Genomic DNA, 20552 nt, shown 5'->3' with positions numbered 1-20552 from the left:
ATTCACTTCAAGAACAGATCTGACCATAAACTGATTAACTATTTCCATATACAATTCCTTATAACGACGTGCTTGATCTCAGTGAGATTCAAATTTTTTTATCCTGAGTCAACTGTAAAAAAAAACCTGCTTCTAAAATTTCTCTGCAAATTAAACCCTTTTCAAATAAGTATTGTTTAGTATTGTAGTGTTAACTGAACTTAAATCCTGAAAGTTAACACTGCTTACAAGGGCATACATGCATTACCTTTCTGATTCAAAATCAGAATTAACAGTAATCAAAATATGACATAGCTTGAAAAAGGGGTACATGCCTTGCAAACACACTGTCCTGTGTATGGATCACAGTCTGTTCCGGGTACTGTCCCGTCATGGGAGCAGTTGCAGGCTGCACAGGACCCCTCCAGTCTTAAACCGTACAAGCCACTGCCGCATGAATCACATCGTTGACCCCCCACCCCTGGCTTACACTGGCACTGCCCCCCCTCAGGCTCGCAGAATGGACTGAGGGAACCCAGGGGGTCACAGTCACATGGGAGGCAGCCTTCTGGGTAGGAAAGGTTCCAATAACCAAACTCGCAGCGGTCACATGAACGACCTAGAGAAAGCAGGAGTGAGAAAGAACAGAGAGAAAGAAAAAATATGTGGATAAATGTTAAGAAGAGGGATCTACTGACGGAAACAGGAAGGCAAATAAACCTGAAAAAAGTGAATAGGTGCTTTCTTGTTCACCAACTAGTGTTTAGTCTCTCTCAGTGTGCAGACTAGCGTGTGTGAGTGGGTGTTTGTGATTGAGAGAAAGCAAGAGAAATGGTGGGTGAGTGAATAAAACTGCCATCATTAGGGCCAGGCCCTCTACATATGATGGATCACTCACCTAAGGCCAAACACTTAATTTTACTGAGGAAAATAAATAAATAAATACATTATGTGGCTTGAAGAAAGGAATGGAGGGAGAGAAGAGGAGTGACGGAAAAATAAAATACAGAAGTAATAGTGAATCACCATCGAGTAAAAGCATGGATCTGTGAGTTATGCTCAGGAGAAAAAAATCTTGTCTTCTACTAATTGGCTTGAAATAGGTAATGTTTAAATCTCTTAAAAACGTATCTTTTGAAAAGGATCCATTATTGACAGAGGTGAATATATTTGGACTTGCAACAGAAGATTAAACTAACATCACTTTCATGTGAATATTCAAGGCCTTCACTTATTCTATCACCACCTTAATGATATTTTGAGGGGCACCAGCGAGACCTGCAGTCAAGCATCTGAAATCAATTAACAGTCTTGCTTACTGGTCTTCCTAATTTATTTTTCAATTTTCAATTAACATGTCATTTGGACATTATACTCAATTATTTCTTAAACCCTTTCAGTTCTGCTTAGCATTACATACAATAATCAGAAACAGTACCGAACGCCATGTCCATATAGTTGAAGTTTTTAATAGTAGCAGTCACGATGCCACACCGTAAGGCAAGTTATGCAGTGTGTGTGTGTGTGTCTGTGTGTGTGTGTGCGTGCGTGCAGAGCTTATTTGAATATGCCATACGTATTCCATGACAGGCAATCTGTCCCTAAATGGATGCCTTGGGGCAATGCAGTCACCACAGTCGTTTATGAGAGAGCACGTGTTCATATGTGGGTGGCTGTAAATGTGTGTGTGCGCACATAGATTAATAGAAACATACCTGTACATCTGTGTTAGTGCACATGTGTGTGTATCTTTGTGCAGCAGACACTTGGTATTTCCCCTGGTCGGCCCACTTTAATGATTTTACAGATATGAATATATTTCTCTCCATAGATCATATTTCATAATAGTGCAGTGAAGATACATAACTGTGTGTCGAAGTGGTAAATATGCTACCTGACAGCCTGATACTTAGAGCCTAACAATTCTTTGATATATTGCACTCTGCGCACATTTCTACCATTAAAACTTTATGTTATATAAACAGTTGTAAGTCTTTTATACAGAGAGCTGCTAATGAAGTCACATTCTCTTTTTCACTGTTAAGATATGAGTTGAACAAGTTAGCATTTGTGAACCCATATTTTGAAAGCAGAAGTTAGACCATGAAATATTTCCAACAATAACAGCAAGGGTTGGAACAAGGGAAGAAAACAAAAAAAAGGTAAAAGTATGAGGTCATTTAAAAGGAGAGAAAAGTGAACATATAAGAAAATACAGGGTGTTAAAAAATATCAGATCAGAACAGGAAGAATGCAGTTTGTGTTAAAATGTCCACATGGCAACGTGTACATATGTGTGTGTGTGTGTGTGTATTTTGAGGACATGGCCAGGCTTTTTATCAGGAGCCAGCTGGTTAACAGGCTCATGCATCACCATTTCAAACACTATTATGTACACACTGCACTCTGGCACCTTGTTATGAGTGTGCACGTGTTTCTGCATGTGTGTATCTGTGTGTGTGCACACATTTCAATTCCATCCTTCTGAAGCGTGCCTGCCATTGCTCAACTCAAAGTATCAGCTTGGCGGTAATAAATTGCCATAATCAAATCTCATTTCTGAAAAATACCTGTGGGAGCAACCAAACAAACAAGGACAGAAAAAAACAAAAATGGGTCTTGTAAGAAGGAGTGTGAAAAATACGGGGAGCTGCAGCAGTTTGTTTTAATCAACTTGGCATTGAATTAGTGAATTAAATACCAGCTTAGTCCTTGATGGTGTACGTGCACACACACACGCACAGATGTGTTTGTGCACACACAAAACTCTTCCATAGAATACAATCCATAGAGTTAGGCAAAGACAAAAGTGCATGAACACATGGCCACGCTCAGCTATCTGACACATACACACACATACAGTACACAAGCCCGCTCTCAAACACAACACGGACCCTTGATAGCAAGGCTTAGCAATAAGCATGATGCGTTGAGTTGAGGAGCGTTGGCCAGTTTTGCATTTCATACGAGCCTGGTCTTCAAAGACACACAGGGGAGAGAGTGAAACCATTTATCACAAAGAGAGGCACAACGGCTGGAAGCACCGCCAGAAGAAAAGCCTGTTTATTTTGGCTGCCAAAACACTTTTGGATACGAATGTGTGTGTTCATCAGTGTGTGTCTGTGTGTGTATATATATATATATATATATATATATATATATATGCATGTTTGTTTTGTCATGTACACCCACTGTATTCACTTTTTGTGCACCTCGATGAAAAATTCAACTGTTGCTGGACAGTTAATCAGAAAAGGGGACAGATTTACTGTGGCTTTGCAACTGGCAGAAACCCTGCTTTGGTGTTAACAAGATATTGTCAGGATTTACTAAATTGTGGCAGTGATAATTTAACCCCACTCCTGAGAGGCGAAGACACAGTGGCTTTTGGATATGTATTTATGGAAGTTTCCCTTTCCAAGCACAAAATTCAGAGAGGTAATTTGTAAATAGATCTTGTCGATTTATTCACGAAGCTTTGCCGTATGCGACCTGTCTTTTGCGCTTCACATGGCTTCGATAGTTGCTGCTAGAAGGAAAGAAGGGCGTTATGCAACACGGCTGGGAAGTGTGAAAGGGCGAGTTTCTCCACTTATGTAAATTTATTTAGATAGCCAGAAGAAGAGGTCACCACAACATATTGATTCCAAAGTCATTTTATACTTAATTGCCTGGAGAGACTTAAAAGTATCTTGAAAACTCAAATTAGGAGTCTTTTAATGCCGCTGCAGCTCTTGATGTTTTGCTCTTTTTTTCCTAATGTGCGTTTTAAGTGACGTACTATATCTGAGTCCACATTTTGATTTTCACCTACTTTATCACTAATTATAGAGAAATATGAAATGGCTGGCAGGTTCTCCAAGCAGGTACGTACCAGCAACTTGATATTCACATGCCCTCATTTTCTGGATATAGATACATTATACCGGGGTGGACAGTCTATACAGTCATAGCTGGTAATCCCGTAAGGCCAGAAGATTTTCCTTGTTCTTGTGATGAGGCTGCAAATTAACTATGAACCAACTATCATATAATGACTATTCTGCACTTATGTGCACGGTCCGATCCTGAACTACAAAAAGGAGCACATCTTAAATACCTTAACTGATCGGGTAATCGGGTTGATGTTTATATGGCCTGTGCCACAGCTACAAGAGACGAGCTGTGCCTTTGTTGTTATTAAATTAGAGGCTGCTGATTATCAACTGCTTGCATGAAACTCTGGCCTACTTTGACTGCTTCCTCAACACTGAAATGAGTTGGTTGTGCTTGTGTTAGTAGACCTGGGAAATTTTAAGATCTCACGCTCTGACCTTGACACTCCCATCAGCAATGTTTTTGATTTACAACAAGACACTAATTTACTGGGTTTCAGATCATCAGGGCCAAACTGTTCTAATAAAAAATAATGAATTATCAATTGGGGTGTTACGATACACTCAGCTCACGAGACGAGACGAGACAAGACATGCTTTGAGACTTTAAGAAAACTACCATGACAAAATATATGACTGGACCAACAGACTTTTATTTACCCGAGTTGTACATGCATTTTGAAATGTTTTATTATAACTCTTTACATGCATGATGTACGCATGAGCTTTTAATAAACTTCTTCTTCCACAAATTTAAACTAAATTGCGGCGGTGTACGGCATTATTTTCATATAATGCTTGCATGTTGTCCGTGCCTTATCAGTCACTCTACTGACATTTATCATTGCCGCCGGGTACCCAAAATGCTGCCAAACAAACGATTTGAAAGTGGCGGGGGCAATCTTCAATGGTAATACCGGTATTTTCCGACGTCTTCTCCTCTTCCTCTTTTCCTTCTCCTTCTTTAGGTTCTGGCAGGCTAGACACAGCAAAGCCGTATTACTGCCCCCGCAGGTCACAAATAGAAGTTTGGATAGCTCACAAATCTCGTGGCACGAGATCTCGTCACGCCCCTAATTATCAATTAAGTACTTTTTAAAAATATAACTATTTTAGCAGCCAGACAGCTGATGTGGTAAAACTCCAACATTTAAATACTGCCGATTTTTCTTTAGTTAATCAGTTATTCTTTGACACATACAATACAAAAGAGAAAAAAAAATGTACATTTTAGTCAAGGATTTACCTATAACATGGGGTTTACACCGACATTGTCCGGAGTTTTGGTTGCAACTGAAATCTGCTCCCGTTGGCGCGCTGATGACGCCTCGGTTACTGCAGTTGCAGGAAATGCAGCCATTTGGATTTGAAGCATCGAGACTATACCAACCAGGCAAACAGTCCGTACATTGGCGCCCTGTTACTGCAGCCTTACACCCACACTGACCTCCTGTCTAGAAATAGGGAGAGATAAAAAATGCAAAGAAGAGAAGAAGAAAAACAGTCGGGGAGAGAGGAAAAAAACACGTTGAGGCGTTAAAACACACAGTCATAAACAGCTGCTGTCTTTTACATTCCGTGTTTTTTTTTTGTACCTGGGCACACTCTATGCTGCCGTTGACTGTTCCAGCAGTGTGGCACTCACAGGGCTGACACACATCTACTGAAGTGGGATCAGAGTCCGGCAGTCTAAAAAACCCACTTACACACTGCTCACAGTTCTTTCCTGATAATATGAGGGACAGAAACATGGTGAGATAGAGAGCGATAGATAAAAACAATGCAGCTCATATGTGGCATTAAATTTACCCTTTCTTCTAATCAAAGTACTTATGGACAAGAACTATTGGCCCCTAAGAGATCAACACGACCACAATTTATGTAGGTCACACATATCAGTAAAATATAATTTAATACATAAAGGACTCCAAATTTATGAATGAACAGTAAGGGGAAAAAGGCCAATTAGATAAAACATTTTTTTTACATTTTACCCATTCCATTAGCATGTTTCGGTTAATTCGTAGACGTATAAAGTGTAGAAATACATAAACAGATTAATCGCAGCAGATCCAATCTTTCCACCTGAGACCTTATGTGCACACATACAAAAAGCTTGACTTCTTTTAAAAGCTTAGATTTTAAGAAGATCTCTAAAATATTTACAATTTACTCATTTTGCGATACATAATAATAACTGTTGTGTCATAGATTATTCATAAAATTAACAACGAAATATAGTAAACCACCACCTTGTCTCAATCTCTCTACTTGCCAAGGTTCAATGAGTCAGGTGGCAACACTCTAAATATCTTCTCTAACCTGAGCTTAGGATAAGTCTCTGACAGGAAGCAGAGAGGACAGCCTTAAACAGCATCTTTATATGCTTTCTTCTACGTTTTTTTTATGTTAAAAAAACAAATAGTTTAGTATGGTTTCAAGCTTTGTTCAAAGTGTTCAACGCATTGTGAATTTTATGGTTCAGTCTGTTACTTTTTGCCCCCTGACCAACCAGAGCAGAATCTTTCAGGACATCCACAGATTACACATTAAGCAATGACTAAGAATATGAATATAGACACATGGATAGATACAGTCTATGTATATATAGGTATACTTGCTATTAACATAGGATAATTATAAATCTCTTTTGAAAGAAATTCAAATAATAAAAGGAAATGTATATTACAATGCTTGATTTCTGTTAATAACAGATAACTGAACTTATGTTTTGGATGGCCTCCAGAATGTGCTAAAAAAAATCACCTCAATTTACATGTGACATTTGCTCATCTTGCTAAACTGTTGTAGGAAAAGTCTGATCCCATTTGCTGTACCTCACTTGTGATGTCATGTTATCATCACAATTCATATTAGCCTGACAAGCAAGCAGTGATTGTGTTAAACATACAAGCTGCTGCAAGAATAAGCCTGTTTGATAACTCCCAGGTGATGTGATAATGGACTGATTCTGACTGATGAACGTTTTACTGCATTTACAGTAATCAGTGCAGTTGTTGCCCCTCTTAAGAAAACTATCACTTTCACTTGACTGTTTTCACAAATGCAGTTAAGGCTTGTAGCATGTTGAAAATGATAATCAAATGTGGCCAAGTCCAACATAAGATTGCTACAGTCATAAAAGGGACAACGGTGCTGACTCATAAATTAAGGCAATTGAGGTTTGCTGTTGAACAGTGGTGTTGAAAAATGAGCAAGCTTTCTGATTACGAGTCTGATACAATTGCAGAGATTTAGATAATTCCGCACAATCTTTTTTCTACAATTGCATTTTCGCACAAATATAAGATATCATTAAGTCGCAAGGCATTCAACTCTCAAGGCCACCATACAAAAAGCAACACTGTTCCATGAAAAGTAAATACCAAGCCCTCAGAATGGACGTATCTCAATAGGTGAAAAATATTTGGCTTTTGTTTCAGCATATATTTCTGTCCTTATGTAAACGCTGATTAGAAATCATGAATCTACACACCGGCCCCATGTCTGTAAGACTTTCAGTCCTCTAACGGTAAGAACGATTAGGAGACATAAACCTGAAAAGATAATTTGTTAACTTTTGTAGCTATCATCGCACCTGCGGTGTTGTGCATGCAGTTGTCACAGACTCCTCCTCCTCCTCGATAGTGCTCTTCTGGTTGGTCATCAGTTAGAGCATCGTAATGACAAGAGAGTGCGTGGCCATGACACTGACAAGGTCGGCAGTTCATAGGCTGGAGCTGATCACCTGACCGGAACGGTTTGTCATTGTAGAGTGGGGCACAATGCTGGCACTGTACAAAACAAAAACACAGTGTATAAAATGGCACGTTTTTTCATATATACAATCTTGTCTCTAAAAGGCTGGGATGCTTTAGTACAAAGAAATAACATCAGTTGTTGAAAATGACACATCTTATTGTTCTAATCTTCTCTGAAAACACTTGAGAACTGAAGAGACCAGTTGCTGTAGATTTGAAAGTAAAATGTTGCCTCACTCGAGCTTGAAATTTCATTTCATCTGACCGACAGTTCAGGCCCTCATTGACAGACTAGTCTAGAGTCTGGAACCATGAAATGTAGAGTCATACACGTTATATGACCTGTAGTATGTAGTTAGGCACTGTTTTGCTGAGACAGGCAAGTTCTTCCCTGAACAAATGCTGTTCATATGGGAGCCTATGTTGCCCGAAAACATATGTTTATACATCACTACGTATTAAAGGAGCATGTTACCCATATCGTGTGGACTAGTGGACCTCCATACTCTCATTGATGGAGCATTATCTGAAGGTGAAGTTCAGTAGAGATAGAGGAAAAGTGCTCGACCATAAGTTTCCCCTGTAAATCCGAACAGCTCACTGTATGACACATTTTCATTACACAAAAACAAGGCTTGTGTTTTTGAGTTGGTGATCATTTCAACCGACTAAATATATGTTCTCAAGCACAGAAAAAAAAAGTAATTTTCCCATAATATGTCTAGATTTATAATGTAAAAAACATTACTTAATGCTTGAAAACTTGACTGTAAATCATTTGGTGAGCAGAAAGCTTAAAAACTGACAATTACAGTAAATAACCATAGATGCAAGTTAACATAAATGCTGTACACAACCCAAAAAAGGAAGCAAGTTTGAGACATATCATAACATACAGTACTGAGGTGAACACAAAAACGGTGTCATACAAAATGTCAACCTGTGCTTTAGCAGCAATAAATGTGTGCACAGAAAAACTGCCCTGTGAATAATGAAACACTTGCTTTTATGGAACAAAGACTAGAAACTCAATAGAAAACATAGAGGTATTCTCCACCAAATATCAAGGAGCCAGTACATTTACACACATGCACACAGATGCACACATACACAGCAAAGGTAAATCAGACTGCTAATGTGGAGTGACGTGCAACAGCTAGCGCTTTCACACAGTCCCACTTTCATGTCAAAATAAACATACCGAGGTGTGTGTAGAGGGGGAAGAGGGGGGGAAAGTGATATAAAAAATGCAATTTTTTGTAGCAGAGTGCAGCAGAGGCAAGAAGCAGCAAGCACAAGCCCTTTGATTTTGTTCAGCAGTCAGTACAAATTATGGTGGACAAGGGGGGCATCAAATGGCAGGATTAAAAATGTATTAAAAACACAGGAGTTCTTCCCATGTGTGACACATGCAGACCTGCACTGGGCCTATTATGTATGACACACAGGGGAGGGGGAGGTAGGGGGAAGAGAGGGGGAAGGGGAAGAGTGTTGATAGAAACAGGGAGAAGGGGCCCCTGTTTTGTATTTCAGGAAGATGAAAGTAGGAGTAAGGAAAAATCCAGGAAACTGATGGAAACTGATTCCGATATTAAGACAAGGGTCAGAGAGGCAAGACATAATCGGACAAAACTATCTGCACATGTGCCGGGATGATCACAAGGTGACAAGGAAAGAGTGAGAACAACTGAATAATAAATACAATAAGAAAGAATAACCGAATGCATTCTATGAGGTTACTTAATCTAAGTGTGTGTGAGTGCTGATAGATGTGACTACAACATTCTCTGCTTATAGAAAACTGATTATTAACAGAAGTTTATGAAGCAGAAAGCAGTTGTCTAGAAATGCGATGTATAAACACCAACACAAACATAGAGCACAAACTGAAACAAGTCTATAAAAGGCACACACACACACACACTGGACAAAGTGTCTTTGGGTCATGCAATTCAACAGGAATACAGTGTTGTTTTATGTTCCTGTTTGCTCCGTCAGCCTGTCTGCTCATCCATCTGCCACAACGTTTGACCTCAAGTCTATCTGTACTCATACCTACAGTAACCTTCGGTCTGTGTGTTTGCTCACGCATCTTCTCCCCTTCTGCTTGTCTGTCTTTACTCGCATGTCTATCTGTGGCTCTATGTCCCAAACTGCTTCACATAACAAGAGGTACTTTTCTTTCTGCCCCTCGAACAGAAAGCTCGCTGCCCATATCACACTTAATTCTATCCACTAAGGATGAGTCCGAGAGCAGAGGAATTCTGCTCCATCTCTCTTGTCATTCCACTTCCAGATCCTCAATGTTTCCACCCTTCCTTTTTCTTTTTCATCGAACGCCTCTCTGTCTGAAAAACAAATCATTCTGTACATATCTCCCAGCGTCCCACCTCTCCCCTTCCTCACTCACTTCCCCCTGCCTCCACCGTCCCCCAACTGCTTGTTCTCATCGCCGCGGTAAGTATGTGAGCAGGAAATATTACCATACCAAATGAAAGGGAAAGGATTTTTCTTTCTTCTCTTTTCTTTTCATTCAACATTGCGTTACCTTCCCTCACCCCCTGCCTGCTAATTAGTCGAGGGACTGGTGTTTGGGTGTTAAAAGAAGAGCGCACAAGTTCATTCTCCTCCCTATACAAAAGGTTTTGATGGCATTCCCATCATCTACCAGCACATATATCGGCACTAGAAAAGAAAAGCACAAGAGAAAAATTTACTTTGTGTGGTTTTAAGCACTCGGTCACTCAACAGTTATATTTAAGACTAGAAACAGCAAACAACTGAGATGCCTGAACAATTATGCCAATACTGAAATATCTCTATCCATAAAGTCAGCCTTGAAGGGGAGATATCAAGGAAAAAGTCTTTTTGGAGACATTTGGGTGTCTGAAGCGACAGACCATTCACTTTGTTTAGAATAATCTACATCTGAAAATACATCATTCAGTGAGCAGTTCAGATTGCAGACTACTGTTATGTCCCAGATCCAGCTCAGAGTAGAGTTATTATCCAGCCCATCTTTACCTCCACCCACAGATACAAATCAGGCTTCATTCGTTGGACCTTCATTTGTTCAGATCACTTAAGAAAGAAGTTAGATAATAATGCCCTACCAGTTCTTAGTCTGTTTTATCAGATTAGGAACAGCAGGCCAAAGCTTGTCAATGTCATTGTTGAGAAACCCTATCCCAGGTCTGAAAAAGGAAATCTGACTTGTTGGCATTTTCTTTGATTTTTTTTCCGGTCAGAAGTTAGAAATTCCAAGTTATATGGAGGATCAACAAGAATGTCAAACACATTGGAACCAGAAAATCAAATTTTTAAAAAGAGAGAAAAAACATCAAGATAAACAGTCCATTTATCTGTTATATTAGGACTTTTAGAGGCTAACTATGAGAAACTGCTGACGGTGAGTCCCATGTTTAACTGAGCCTATATCTGATAAAGATCATTTTGATTCATCTAAGACTGGTAGGCTGGTTGTTACGTTACTATTCATGGTGCGACAACCTGAGCTACATCAATGCATGGGTCACAACAAGATTGTGCCTAATACAGGGATCTGTGCCAACTGTCTACAGTCAAATTGCAGACTAAGGGGAAATGTTTGGGAATAAAAAGACCAGACATGCATTCCTTCAGTTTATTTGGTACAAGTGTGAGCTTGGTTTGTCTGTGCTAATGTGAATTCTTAGGCTGTGTATGCTTTATGATTGGTGGTGCAACGGATCATCATTGATCCGTGATCCGTTCGGATCAACACGAGTGACAGGAGTGAAAACAAAGTGAAAACAAAGTCTGCTCAACAACCGCATATCACCGCGGCAATTATGCAGCCCCTTGTTGCACAATTCGACTGGGTTAAAGCCATCACAAACGCTATGGGCAGACATGAGGCCAAATTCGATTAAAGGAAGGAAAATATGCCTTTTTATGTTGCACTTTAAGTTGTTTTTCATTAATTATGTTAAAAAGAAGCTATTATGCCTTGTGCACATTAAGATGATTTTATACATTTTAATTTAACAATTGAAAAGTGTTAATAAACAAAAAAAAAAAAAACTTATGTCTATTTATCTCGTCTTTTTTTTTTTTTTTTTTTTTTGCTGATCCGAAAAATGATCCGATCCGTGACTGATCTGCGAAATGATCTGAACTGTGAGTTTTTTGATCCGTTGCAGATATAGTAATATTGTGGTTTAAGGGTTATTGAGTGTAATCTGTAGCCACATTTTCTTTGTATGATCACTCATAATTTAAATAGATGATAACCAAACATGGAAGAAAGGGGTGAAGTGGAGTCGAGTGGGTTACTCCAACATGAATAAACTGCCTGCTATGAAGCTGTTGTGACAGGGTTGACAAGATGAGTTAGCCATGCGGTGACAGAACACGAAGCTATGAAAGACATCATCATTCAGTAGATCACACCGTTTAGTAAAGCACATTGTAAATAACATAGTTGTTCAAATTTTCTCCTCTGACAAAAGGAGCCAGTGAGTGTGCGTGCAAGTATGAAAGAAAGTGTGCTTTGGACTGTGAGGCAGAAGATAACATCTAATTTTCACTGTGACTGTTACGACAAAACCTGCTGAGTGAGGAGACTACTCTAATGGATATGTGGACATTCAGATGGCCTGTCATAAGCATCTGTGCGTGTGTGCGTGAGTGTAAATCTGCTGGGACAACTCATCTTATCCTAAATGTCATGACCAATTTCACGCTCTCTCTGGAAAGGTCATGGCACTGCCTTGTGTATGTGTGGAAATGTTTGTGTGTACACATCTATTTTATGTGTATCTAGAGTAAAAGTTAACCCAGTTAACCCCGGTGCAGGTGAAAAACTGCTGCTGATGCAAACTTAAGCAACACAGAGCCTAGGCAACGCCACTTAATGTCACTATCTATCAAAATCTCTCACACATACAGATGTAAACAGAAAAACAGATACAGTGTTCACTTTGTATTTTACAAGACATGTAAACACTAAAATAAATGCTGCACCATTCAAAAGTCTTATAGTTATTTCAAATTTAAATTCTGCAGGAACAAACCACAGAGAGGAATTTTTTGTAACCCTTGCAAGACATTAATATGCACACACACAACACACACACACACACACACGTACACACACACACAAAGAATTACACTATTCGTTCACTGCTGTCAAGCCTTCAGTCAAGCCTGATGCAACTATCATTTGTGCCTTTAGGGTGCAGAAAAAAGGAAAAGCTTAAAACAAAGTTTGTGTGGAGTATTTTTACTTACATAAATGCAGTTTTATTTGACAGCATTAAATGCAAAGCTATATTATCATTAACTGTTAAATGACATTGTACGACTGGAAACAGACTGCGCAATATAATGTACAATACAGTAAATGATATAGCTTTCAGGCATGATGAAATCCATCGGTTGCAGGAAGCGGGTACAGTGCAAGACTGACAGAATTTGAGATCAAGTCTGACACAAAGTGCACAAAAAAAAAAAAAAAAAGAAAGAATCAAAAGACAGAGTGAGAAGCTGGGAGTGCGCATGCATTTGTCTGCTCGTGTGTTTCTGTGTGTGTGTGTGTGTGAGAGAGAGAGAAATTTTAAGTGTGTGTCTTCTAGGGCCCCTGTTGATCACTTTGACACATGTCTTAGCATTTCTGTCACTTTAATGTCACTGTGGAAATTCTACAGATTAGTACAACATCCGTCATGGTGCAAGGCCGATTCAAGTCAACAGAATGCATGCAATATTAAACGCTAATATTCCCCACAGCCTTTTATGCTCTAATATTACGGAGACAGAAGAAAGGTCCTGAATATTCACTCAGAGAGATGACATGGACAGGTTGAGAAAAAAAAGGAGCACATAGGCATGCACGCAGATGATTACACAAAAAGAACACTGCATAGACACCAATGTATTTCAGGAGTGGAGCTCCTATGGAGAATAATTTACATGAAACATATTCATAATGCGTATTTCTATTGCATCTCCCCAACCAAAAAAGAATGAATGTATGTAAGGGAGAGAGAGAATGGGACAGCTTGGAGGATGGGTCAACCTGAGACAGCAAGATAAATATAGGAAAGACGGAATGAAACATGAGACACAGAGTCAAACAGGAATGAATTATATACTTAGAGAGTACAGAAATAAAGAGTGGCTGGGGATGGAGGGTAGGGGAGAGCAGAAAACGGCTGAGTGAAATGAAGCGAAAGACAAACAGAAAAAGAAAGAGAGCTGATTAGAGATGCATGCTGAGGGAATGTCATTGTTCTAGTCGATTTGAGACATTATTTAAACAGAGACTCGGGAGAGAAAGACAGACTATAAGAGACAGAGTGTTCAACAAAGAGAAGGGGTTGGAGGTGGTACAGGGACCTGTGGAGAGGAGAGTCATATGTAGTGTATAACAAGAGAAGAAAGTAAGAAAGAGAAGAAAAAAAAGGAAAAACACTGTTTTTTCTTCTTTCCATTGATATGAATGATGGGATTTATCTGACAATGTTTTGTTTTTTTAAAAATTTTAAATCAGGTGAAACAAATGCAATTTAATGCAAAAGTCAGTTGCTGGTGACAACCTTACATCTCCACTAATATAGTCTGATGTGTCTCTAGAATACAAATACACACATTAAAGCACAGACACTGGTGTATGAATGATACATAAGAGGTGAATAATGCAGGTTGTCCTGTACAACAGTGAGGTGAAGCAGTCATACCTGAATATTTCACTGCTGACCAAATGGAGGCTTTTGTTGTTGTTTTTTTTTTGTGTTGGTGATGTCTACATTTATGGCAAAGTCTATTATCCTTTTACAAAGCAACTGTCTAGTCAAAAGGTGGTGGTTTAGATCCAACTATCCAGCCTGTAGCAGACAGCAGCAGTGAGTAGATACAATATTGGTTAAACTCACTCAAACATTTTTTCTAAAAACTAAGCAGAAACTGTGAGGAAAACGAAGCCTATGAATTCAAACGGACAACTTTCTATTGCTCAAGAACCATGATGTATAAAATGCGCCGTTGTGGCTGTCCTGAGATTATTTTATAGACAGTCAATAGGGGTACATGTATAGCTGAACTGAGCTACAGTTATAGCTTGACTTGACGTTTAAACAGCCATCCATATCCCAAAATACATCCATGAGGGGGAATCAAGTTGTTGACCAAAGTATGTCCCACAGCATGATGCTGCCATCTGTGTGAATACATGTTAAAAACATGCTGCTGCTTCTAAATTCCTCTGTGGCAGATCATTCTACATGAAAGCTTAGCAAAATTCATTGCGCAGATGTATTTAAGTTACCTAAATGATGATTTTGTTAGATGTGGTTATAAAAGCAGGAATTTGTTAAAGCAATGTCGCTCTGGAAATGCTTTAAACAACTGAGTTGAGACGGTGTCTGAATTGGTTGATTTTTTTAGTCACAATTTCTGACACTTAAGCCAGAAAATTTACATTTCAAATAAAAATTTATTTTGAATTTGGCTGTATTAGTATACTCACAGGTTATACTGTTTTTACAAAAAGAAGCAGAAAGATGGAACGTTGGAGCAATTGCGGAGCTCAACTGTATTAACTGTACTTTGAGCAACTTTATTAACTGGACAAACATGTATATATGCATTGTAAAAGTCTAATTTAGGTCTGACAGTAAGCACGCAGTCCACGGTGTCGCTAACATACATAGCGGTGGTCCAATTAAAGGCCGAACCACAACCATAGCTTGACTTAACTGTGCATGTAACCATGCTGAGTGTAAAGGATAGTGATTCATCTTTATGGACCCGCATCCAAAAACAAAAATCTTGCTTAACAATCTGTCACACTCAGAAAGAGTAAAATATATTTGAAATATATTGAAAACACAGTCCCAGCAGTGAAGCACAGATGTTGGATTGTGATTCTTCACATGTAGATAGTCTCTCTCTAAGTGATTCTTTTTCATCTAAATGTAGGCTAAATTAATACTGTCCATGCTACAGTCCAGCCTCTATGACACATGTTGCTAAAAAAACTTTTTTAAACCAAATGATACCTCTATAATTACATAGAGTGATATCAATAATTACTAATACTAATGCAGCAGACATACAAAAGCAGTCCAGCAATTCTTTCCAGACATATACAGTACATTGATTTTTGTATCCGATCTGTCTCATCTATCTTTTTATCCTACCTGTTTGCCAGTGTTTCCAGCCATTTACAGCAGTTGCTTTCCACTGCTGTTATATACACTTCCTCAAAATGGTTAGAAAAAAAAAGTAAACAGTATATGGCAAAAACAAGCCATAATAAAAACCCAGCAAAATTAATATCTACTGGAAAGTAAAGAAAAATGTTTTTAAAAAAACGTGTGTTTTTATGCATGAACATCATATATGATGTATATGTTGATCCAATGTACTGTCGCTATTGTTAACTGGGGACAGAGCAAATCGGTATCATGGATTTAAGTTTAAATGGGTGGAACTTGTCGACCTAACCCTCTAATATCTTCAAAACTATTATTGTATAAAACATTAACAAAATGGCAATGTGATTCTTCACTGCTTTATGTGATCAAACGCTTGTTACTCACATTATTTCCCATTGTGTGGCTCTCTGGCAGACACAGACAGCGGTACGGTGTGACACTGGTGTCACAGTGGTCTGCGTGGCCATGACACTCACATCTGTTCAGATGACAGAAACAAGAAGGGAGAGAGAGTGAGACCAAGTTCAAACATTTAGTTTATGTTTACAATCAAAAGAGAAATGCGAATGAGAGTAAAAAAAGGACAACAATGACAACTGCCCTCCTTCCCTCAAATTTTCTCCGACATTGTGCCATCCCTCATCCATGGAACAGCAGCAGTGCCACTGGAAAATTCCCATTCAACATTTATAAATGCCATCCTGAGAATTATCAGAGTAACATAACAGGTAGCAGACAAGCTCGTCCCTCTCTCTTGCACACACACACACACACACACAGTTTTAATTATTCATTCAGATATCCAGTTGCTTTCTCTCTTTCACTTTCCCTCCTTGTATTCTTTCACCTCTTGTTCTCTTCATGCCACTTTCTATTACAGGCTGGCAAATATCATATTAAACAAATATGAAGCAATGAACATTCAGTTCATTTCTAATCAAATTAAGTCTTTCTGAGCACCACGTCTGATTTCTGAAAGCCTGTATGTTTTAGGAGAATTGCCTTTGAGATCTCGGCAATTATTTGAGGCCATCACTCAGGCAAGACAAGTGCCTGGGAGATGGAAATATTCAGAGTGAGCTTCAGTATCATGGCTGCCCATGCTGCCCTGCCATCTTCCAAGAATCTCAGCCTCTGAGAATCCCAGAAAAATACAACATGCTGCTGTAAGATCAGCTCCTCCCATGGCTGATACACCTGGAAAAATCAGAGGATGCCCATCCCTTCTCCTCCTCTCCTTTCACCTCATTAGTCAGCAGCTGCATTTGTTCAGTAAGCCTCAAGCTCCAAGCGGAAATTAGGTCAACCATCCTCAGACCAGACCTTGACTTATGTTTGACCTCACTCCATCTCGTTTACATCACAGAGCTTTTACTGTCCAGGGAGGATTCAGAGGAGAAGCACTTCAGGTGCAAGAAGCCCAGGTACACTGAGCTTGCAGCTGTAATAACCAGGCTGGAAAGGTCTGACAAATCAAAGTAGGCAGCGAAGAAGCTGTAGCCATGTAAACTTACAGGCTACTGAGCGAGATGCGAGAGGGAAGGCCCAACAAAAAGCAGTCCAGTACACACAAATGTTATGCTTTGTACTGATCTAAAAACACTAAAATAAAAAAAACAAAAAAAACAACAAACGGAACTCTAAAATTCTGCACTCGCCTGGCAGCTATATTCCTACATTTTAATATTAATGTATTTAAATACTTAAGTAATACAATATGATACAATAATGAAAAATGTGAGGTTCCCGTAGTGAAGAACAATGATGTTCATACGAGTTTTCAACATGTCTGTTTACATGCTTTATAAAGAATAGAGAAGATGGAAGAAGAATAAAAGAAGGGAGCGACAGGGAGGGATGAAGAATGCACAGATGAGGTTTCAGCACTATTAAATCTCTGTTTCTCCTACTTCACTGTAACAAGCTACTAATTAAAACAGCTTAGAAGGAGGAGGAGGGGGAGGGGGGGTTAGAGATGATTGCCTCCTGCATAATCCTATAATTACTACAGTCATAAAAAATAGTCACTATGTCAGTCTAATGAAAAGACATGTTCACAATTACTCTCAGAAAGCTCTGCTGAAACTCAACAGTCTGTGTGGAATTATTCTTCTTTAACTGAGCTCACTCTTTGTTTTGATTTTTACAAATCAGCCCTGAAAAGACATTCAAGAATTTCTTTCAACCAATTGTGCCACTTACATAAAGTTTGGCATGGAGCAGGGGTGACAGTTAACAAACAAATTACAAATATGTTGCTTATGGTGATTAATCTACTTTAATTTTTGTTAACACAGAAATAAGTAAGGGCAGCTGTGGAAGTCAAACTCTTTCAGCAACTTTCATAAACAGACACAGAAGATCTGTGAAACAAGTTTTCACCTGCCACTGATGGTGATCTCATTTATGGCAAAGTATCTGTGTTGCTGGTTCACTCCGACTCCTCTGGCATGGTATTGTCCCATCATATGTATTCTGACCTGGGCAGCCTGTGCCATCTCCTGCAGAGCAGGAGTTTTGTAGAAGTCACTGTAACCTGGCCTCAGATGTGGCTGCATGGTCAGAAGGCTGAATGTGATGTTACCTCCTGAGAAGGGCACATCACTGGTAAAACACAAACAAACATCCATCCAAATTATCAAAAACAGGAATGAATATTATTTCTTAACATGTAAACAAAAAAAAATACAGTCACCAAAAAGTATATTTGTAGTCATAAGAGTATAGTCTTAGTAATCTTTGAGCAAATGTTCATTACGTGTTATTTGGGTTGTTACTATGTACTTAATCCTCATGTGTAATACACCAGAGCTGCACTGACAAATCAGCTAGTCTGTTGGATCAGCTGATTAACTTTAAAAAGAGAAAAAGAAGAAGAACAACAACACATATATAGTAACCCAACAACTTTAACTGAGTTTGTTATCCAAAGAGCACTAAAAATGTAATTTTTATACTGTAATATGGGCACATCTTAATCCCAATTCTTTAAACTGGCTATAATCAATCTTTTTTAATAACAAAATCAAAGTTTACCAAGTTTGAATGGATTATTTGGCTATACATTTTTTTGGCCCGCTCGTCCCACGCCCCCCATAAACAGAAGCTATGTAAACCCTTAATACACTATCTGCTCGGCTTAAAATTAAAGGCAACTTTCTGGTGTTGATATCACTCAGATGTTACCAGTTTTCCTTTTTCTTTGTTATGAAATTCACCACTTTGTTAGTTGCTGCTCTTCACAATCCTCCTTATACACGTTTGAAAATGCACTGCAGGAACTGAATGAGTTAATTAGATGTCATGTTATCTTAATTGAAAACTTGAATCAAAGAGACCTCAGAACTGATCTACATGCCATGATCGAATGGCCACCAGAGAAAGACATTTCCTGGAAGCTATAAAGTCTCTGTGTTCTGATATTTTTCTCTTCCATCCAACTTACACTCATACAAAAAGCATTTCTCTGTTTTTTGTTTAAGCCATTTTGTTTTTGGGACTTAAGGAAATCTTGCAGTACAATCTTGTATTGTGTAGCGACAACTACCTTGAATCTTGAAGATGACAATATTACCTGTTCTTTTTTTTTTTTTTAACTTACTGTTGTACAATGTGTGTGAGATACACATGAAAACATTCTGAATAACAGAGACACACATTTATTTAGAATCCTCGAAAAAAAAGCATACATAACGTGCCTCACGGCCTAATGTTGACACGAGGAGTAAAATTGTTTCCAACATGATACACACATCTAAAGTGGTACCAGCCTTGTCACATTGGAATGTACCAGCTTTTGCAATATGCAAGTGGCACAGACGATCACAAATCATGTTTATTATGGGCTCTTTCCATTTACTTGGATGAGTTTGCCAATCTTTTGGTGACTAAGGCAATTTTCCCAGACATCGGCACTGCCACAACACATGTCAACACTGGGTCATGTGGCATAGCATCAAGATTGGAAAAAAAAAAAAGAAAAAAAGATATTTAGCTAACTAAATCCCATCCTCTGTTTTGATACAATTATGGAGAATTAAGCATGTTATTGTGTTACAAATGTGAGGTTCAGTTGTTGTCATGCTAGTTTCACTAATACATTTAATTGTGCCAGAAAAGGTTGGATGTGATATAATGTGGACCTAATATAATTTGTCGTTCAAGCGAAAAATAGGTAATGACTACATAATCTGTGATCTATTCATACCGTTTCTATCTAGTGCCAAGTAAGCTCTTGATGCAAGCAGTTCTGCCAAGAATAAGCGTGTGAGATTGTGGGTGTAAACACGTTCCAAGTCCAGTTGTGCACTTGGTGCCAGTTGAGAGTCTGTTGCCGGTCATGTGCCATGGCAACGCAGTAGGTGGTTAGGATTATAAACCTAGTTTCTGTGAGGGTGCCAGTGTATGCTGAAGCAATACCTGTAGATAAATGAAGAGTCTGCATCTGGTTTCCTTTGATAATTTTGACATATGCTTTATGCGTGTTCTGGGTATGTTCATTTACAGCTTGATTTGGCCAGTTATCTGGACCACTGTCCTCGTCTCAGTATACATGCACAGGAGGGGAATCAAATTATTAACTAAGTTTGTCCGACATTGCAATGACATGGACTGTGAAAAAAATGTACAAGACATTCTGCTGATGAAAACTTTCTGTTCTCAAATTCTTTGTTTATGCAAGTATAGCAAAATTGAATGCATCAACATTGTCTTTAAGTCGTCTCAATACTGATTCAGTC

At 38.8% G+C, this 20552-nt stretch overlaps 1 protein-coding gene across 1 annotated transcript in view; it reads right to left on the bottom strand.

Moving 5' to 3' along the window:
• The window catches only part of ush2a (Usher syndrome 2A (autosomal recessive, mild)), a 210288-nt gene that overhangs the window by 159046 nt on the left and 30690 nt on the right, over window positions 1–20552 (bottom strand). Inside the window, exons 10-15 of the mRNA XM_072381304.1 lie at window positions 18196–18417; window positions 16198–16291; window positions 7453–7648; window positions 5450–5580; window positions 5101–5308; window positions 315–598 (exon numbers count right to left, since the gene is read on the bottom strand). Coding sequence (XP_072237405.1) covers window positions 315–598; window positions 5101–5308; window positions 5450–5580; window positions 7453–7648; window positions 16198–16291; window positions 18196–18417 — 1135 coding nt within the window. The remainder of the gene's footprint in view (window positions 1–314; window positions 599–5100; window positions 5309–5449; window positions 5581–7452; window positions 7649–16197; window positions 16292–18195; window positions 18418–20552) is intronic.

This window comes from Leuresthes tenuis, unplaced genomic scaffold (assembly GCF_036924035.1).
Source record: "Leuresthes tenuis unplaced genomic scaffold, fLeuTen1.0.hap1 SCAF_2, whole genome shotgun sequence".
NCBI lineage: Eukaryota > Metazoa > Chordata > Actinopteri > Atheriniformes > Atherinopsidae > Leuresthes > Leuresthes tenuis.
Note: the sequence above shows the minus strand (reverse complement) of the source record. Positions and strands in the feature narration are given on the sequence as shown.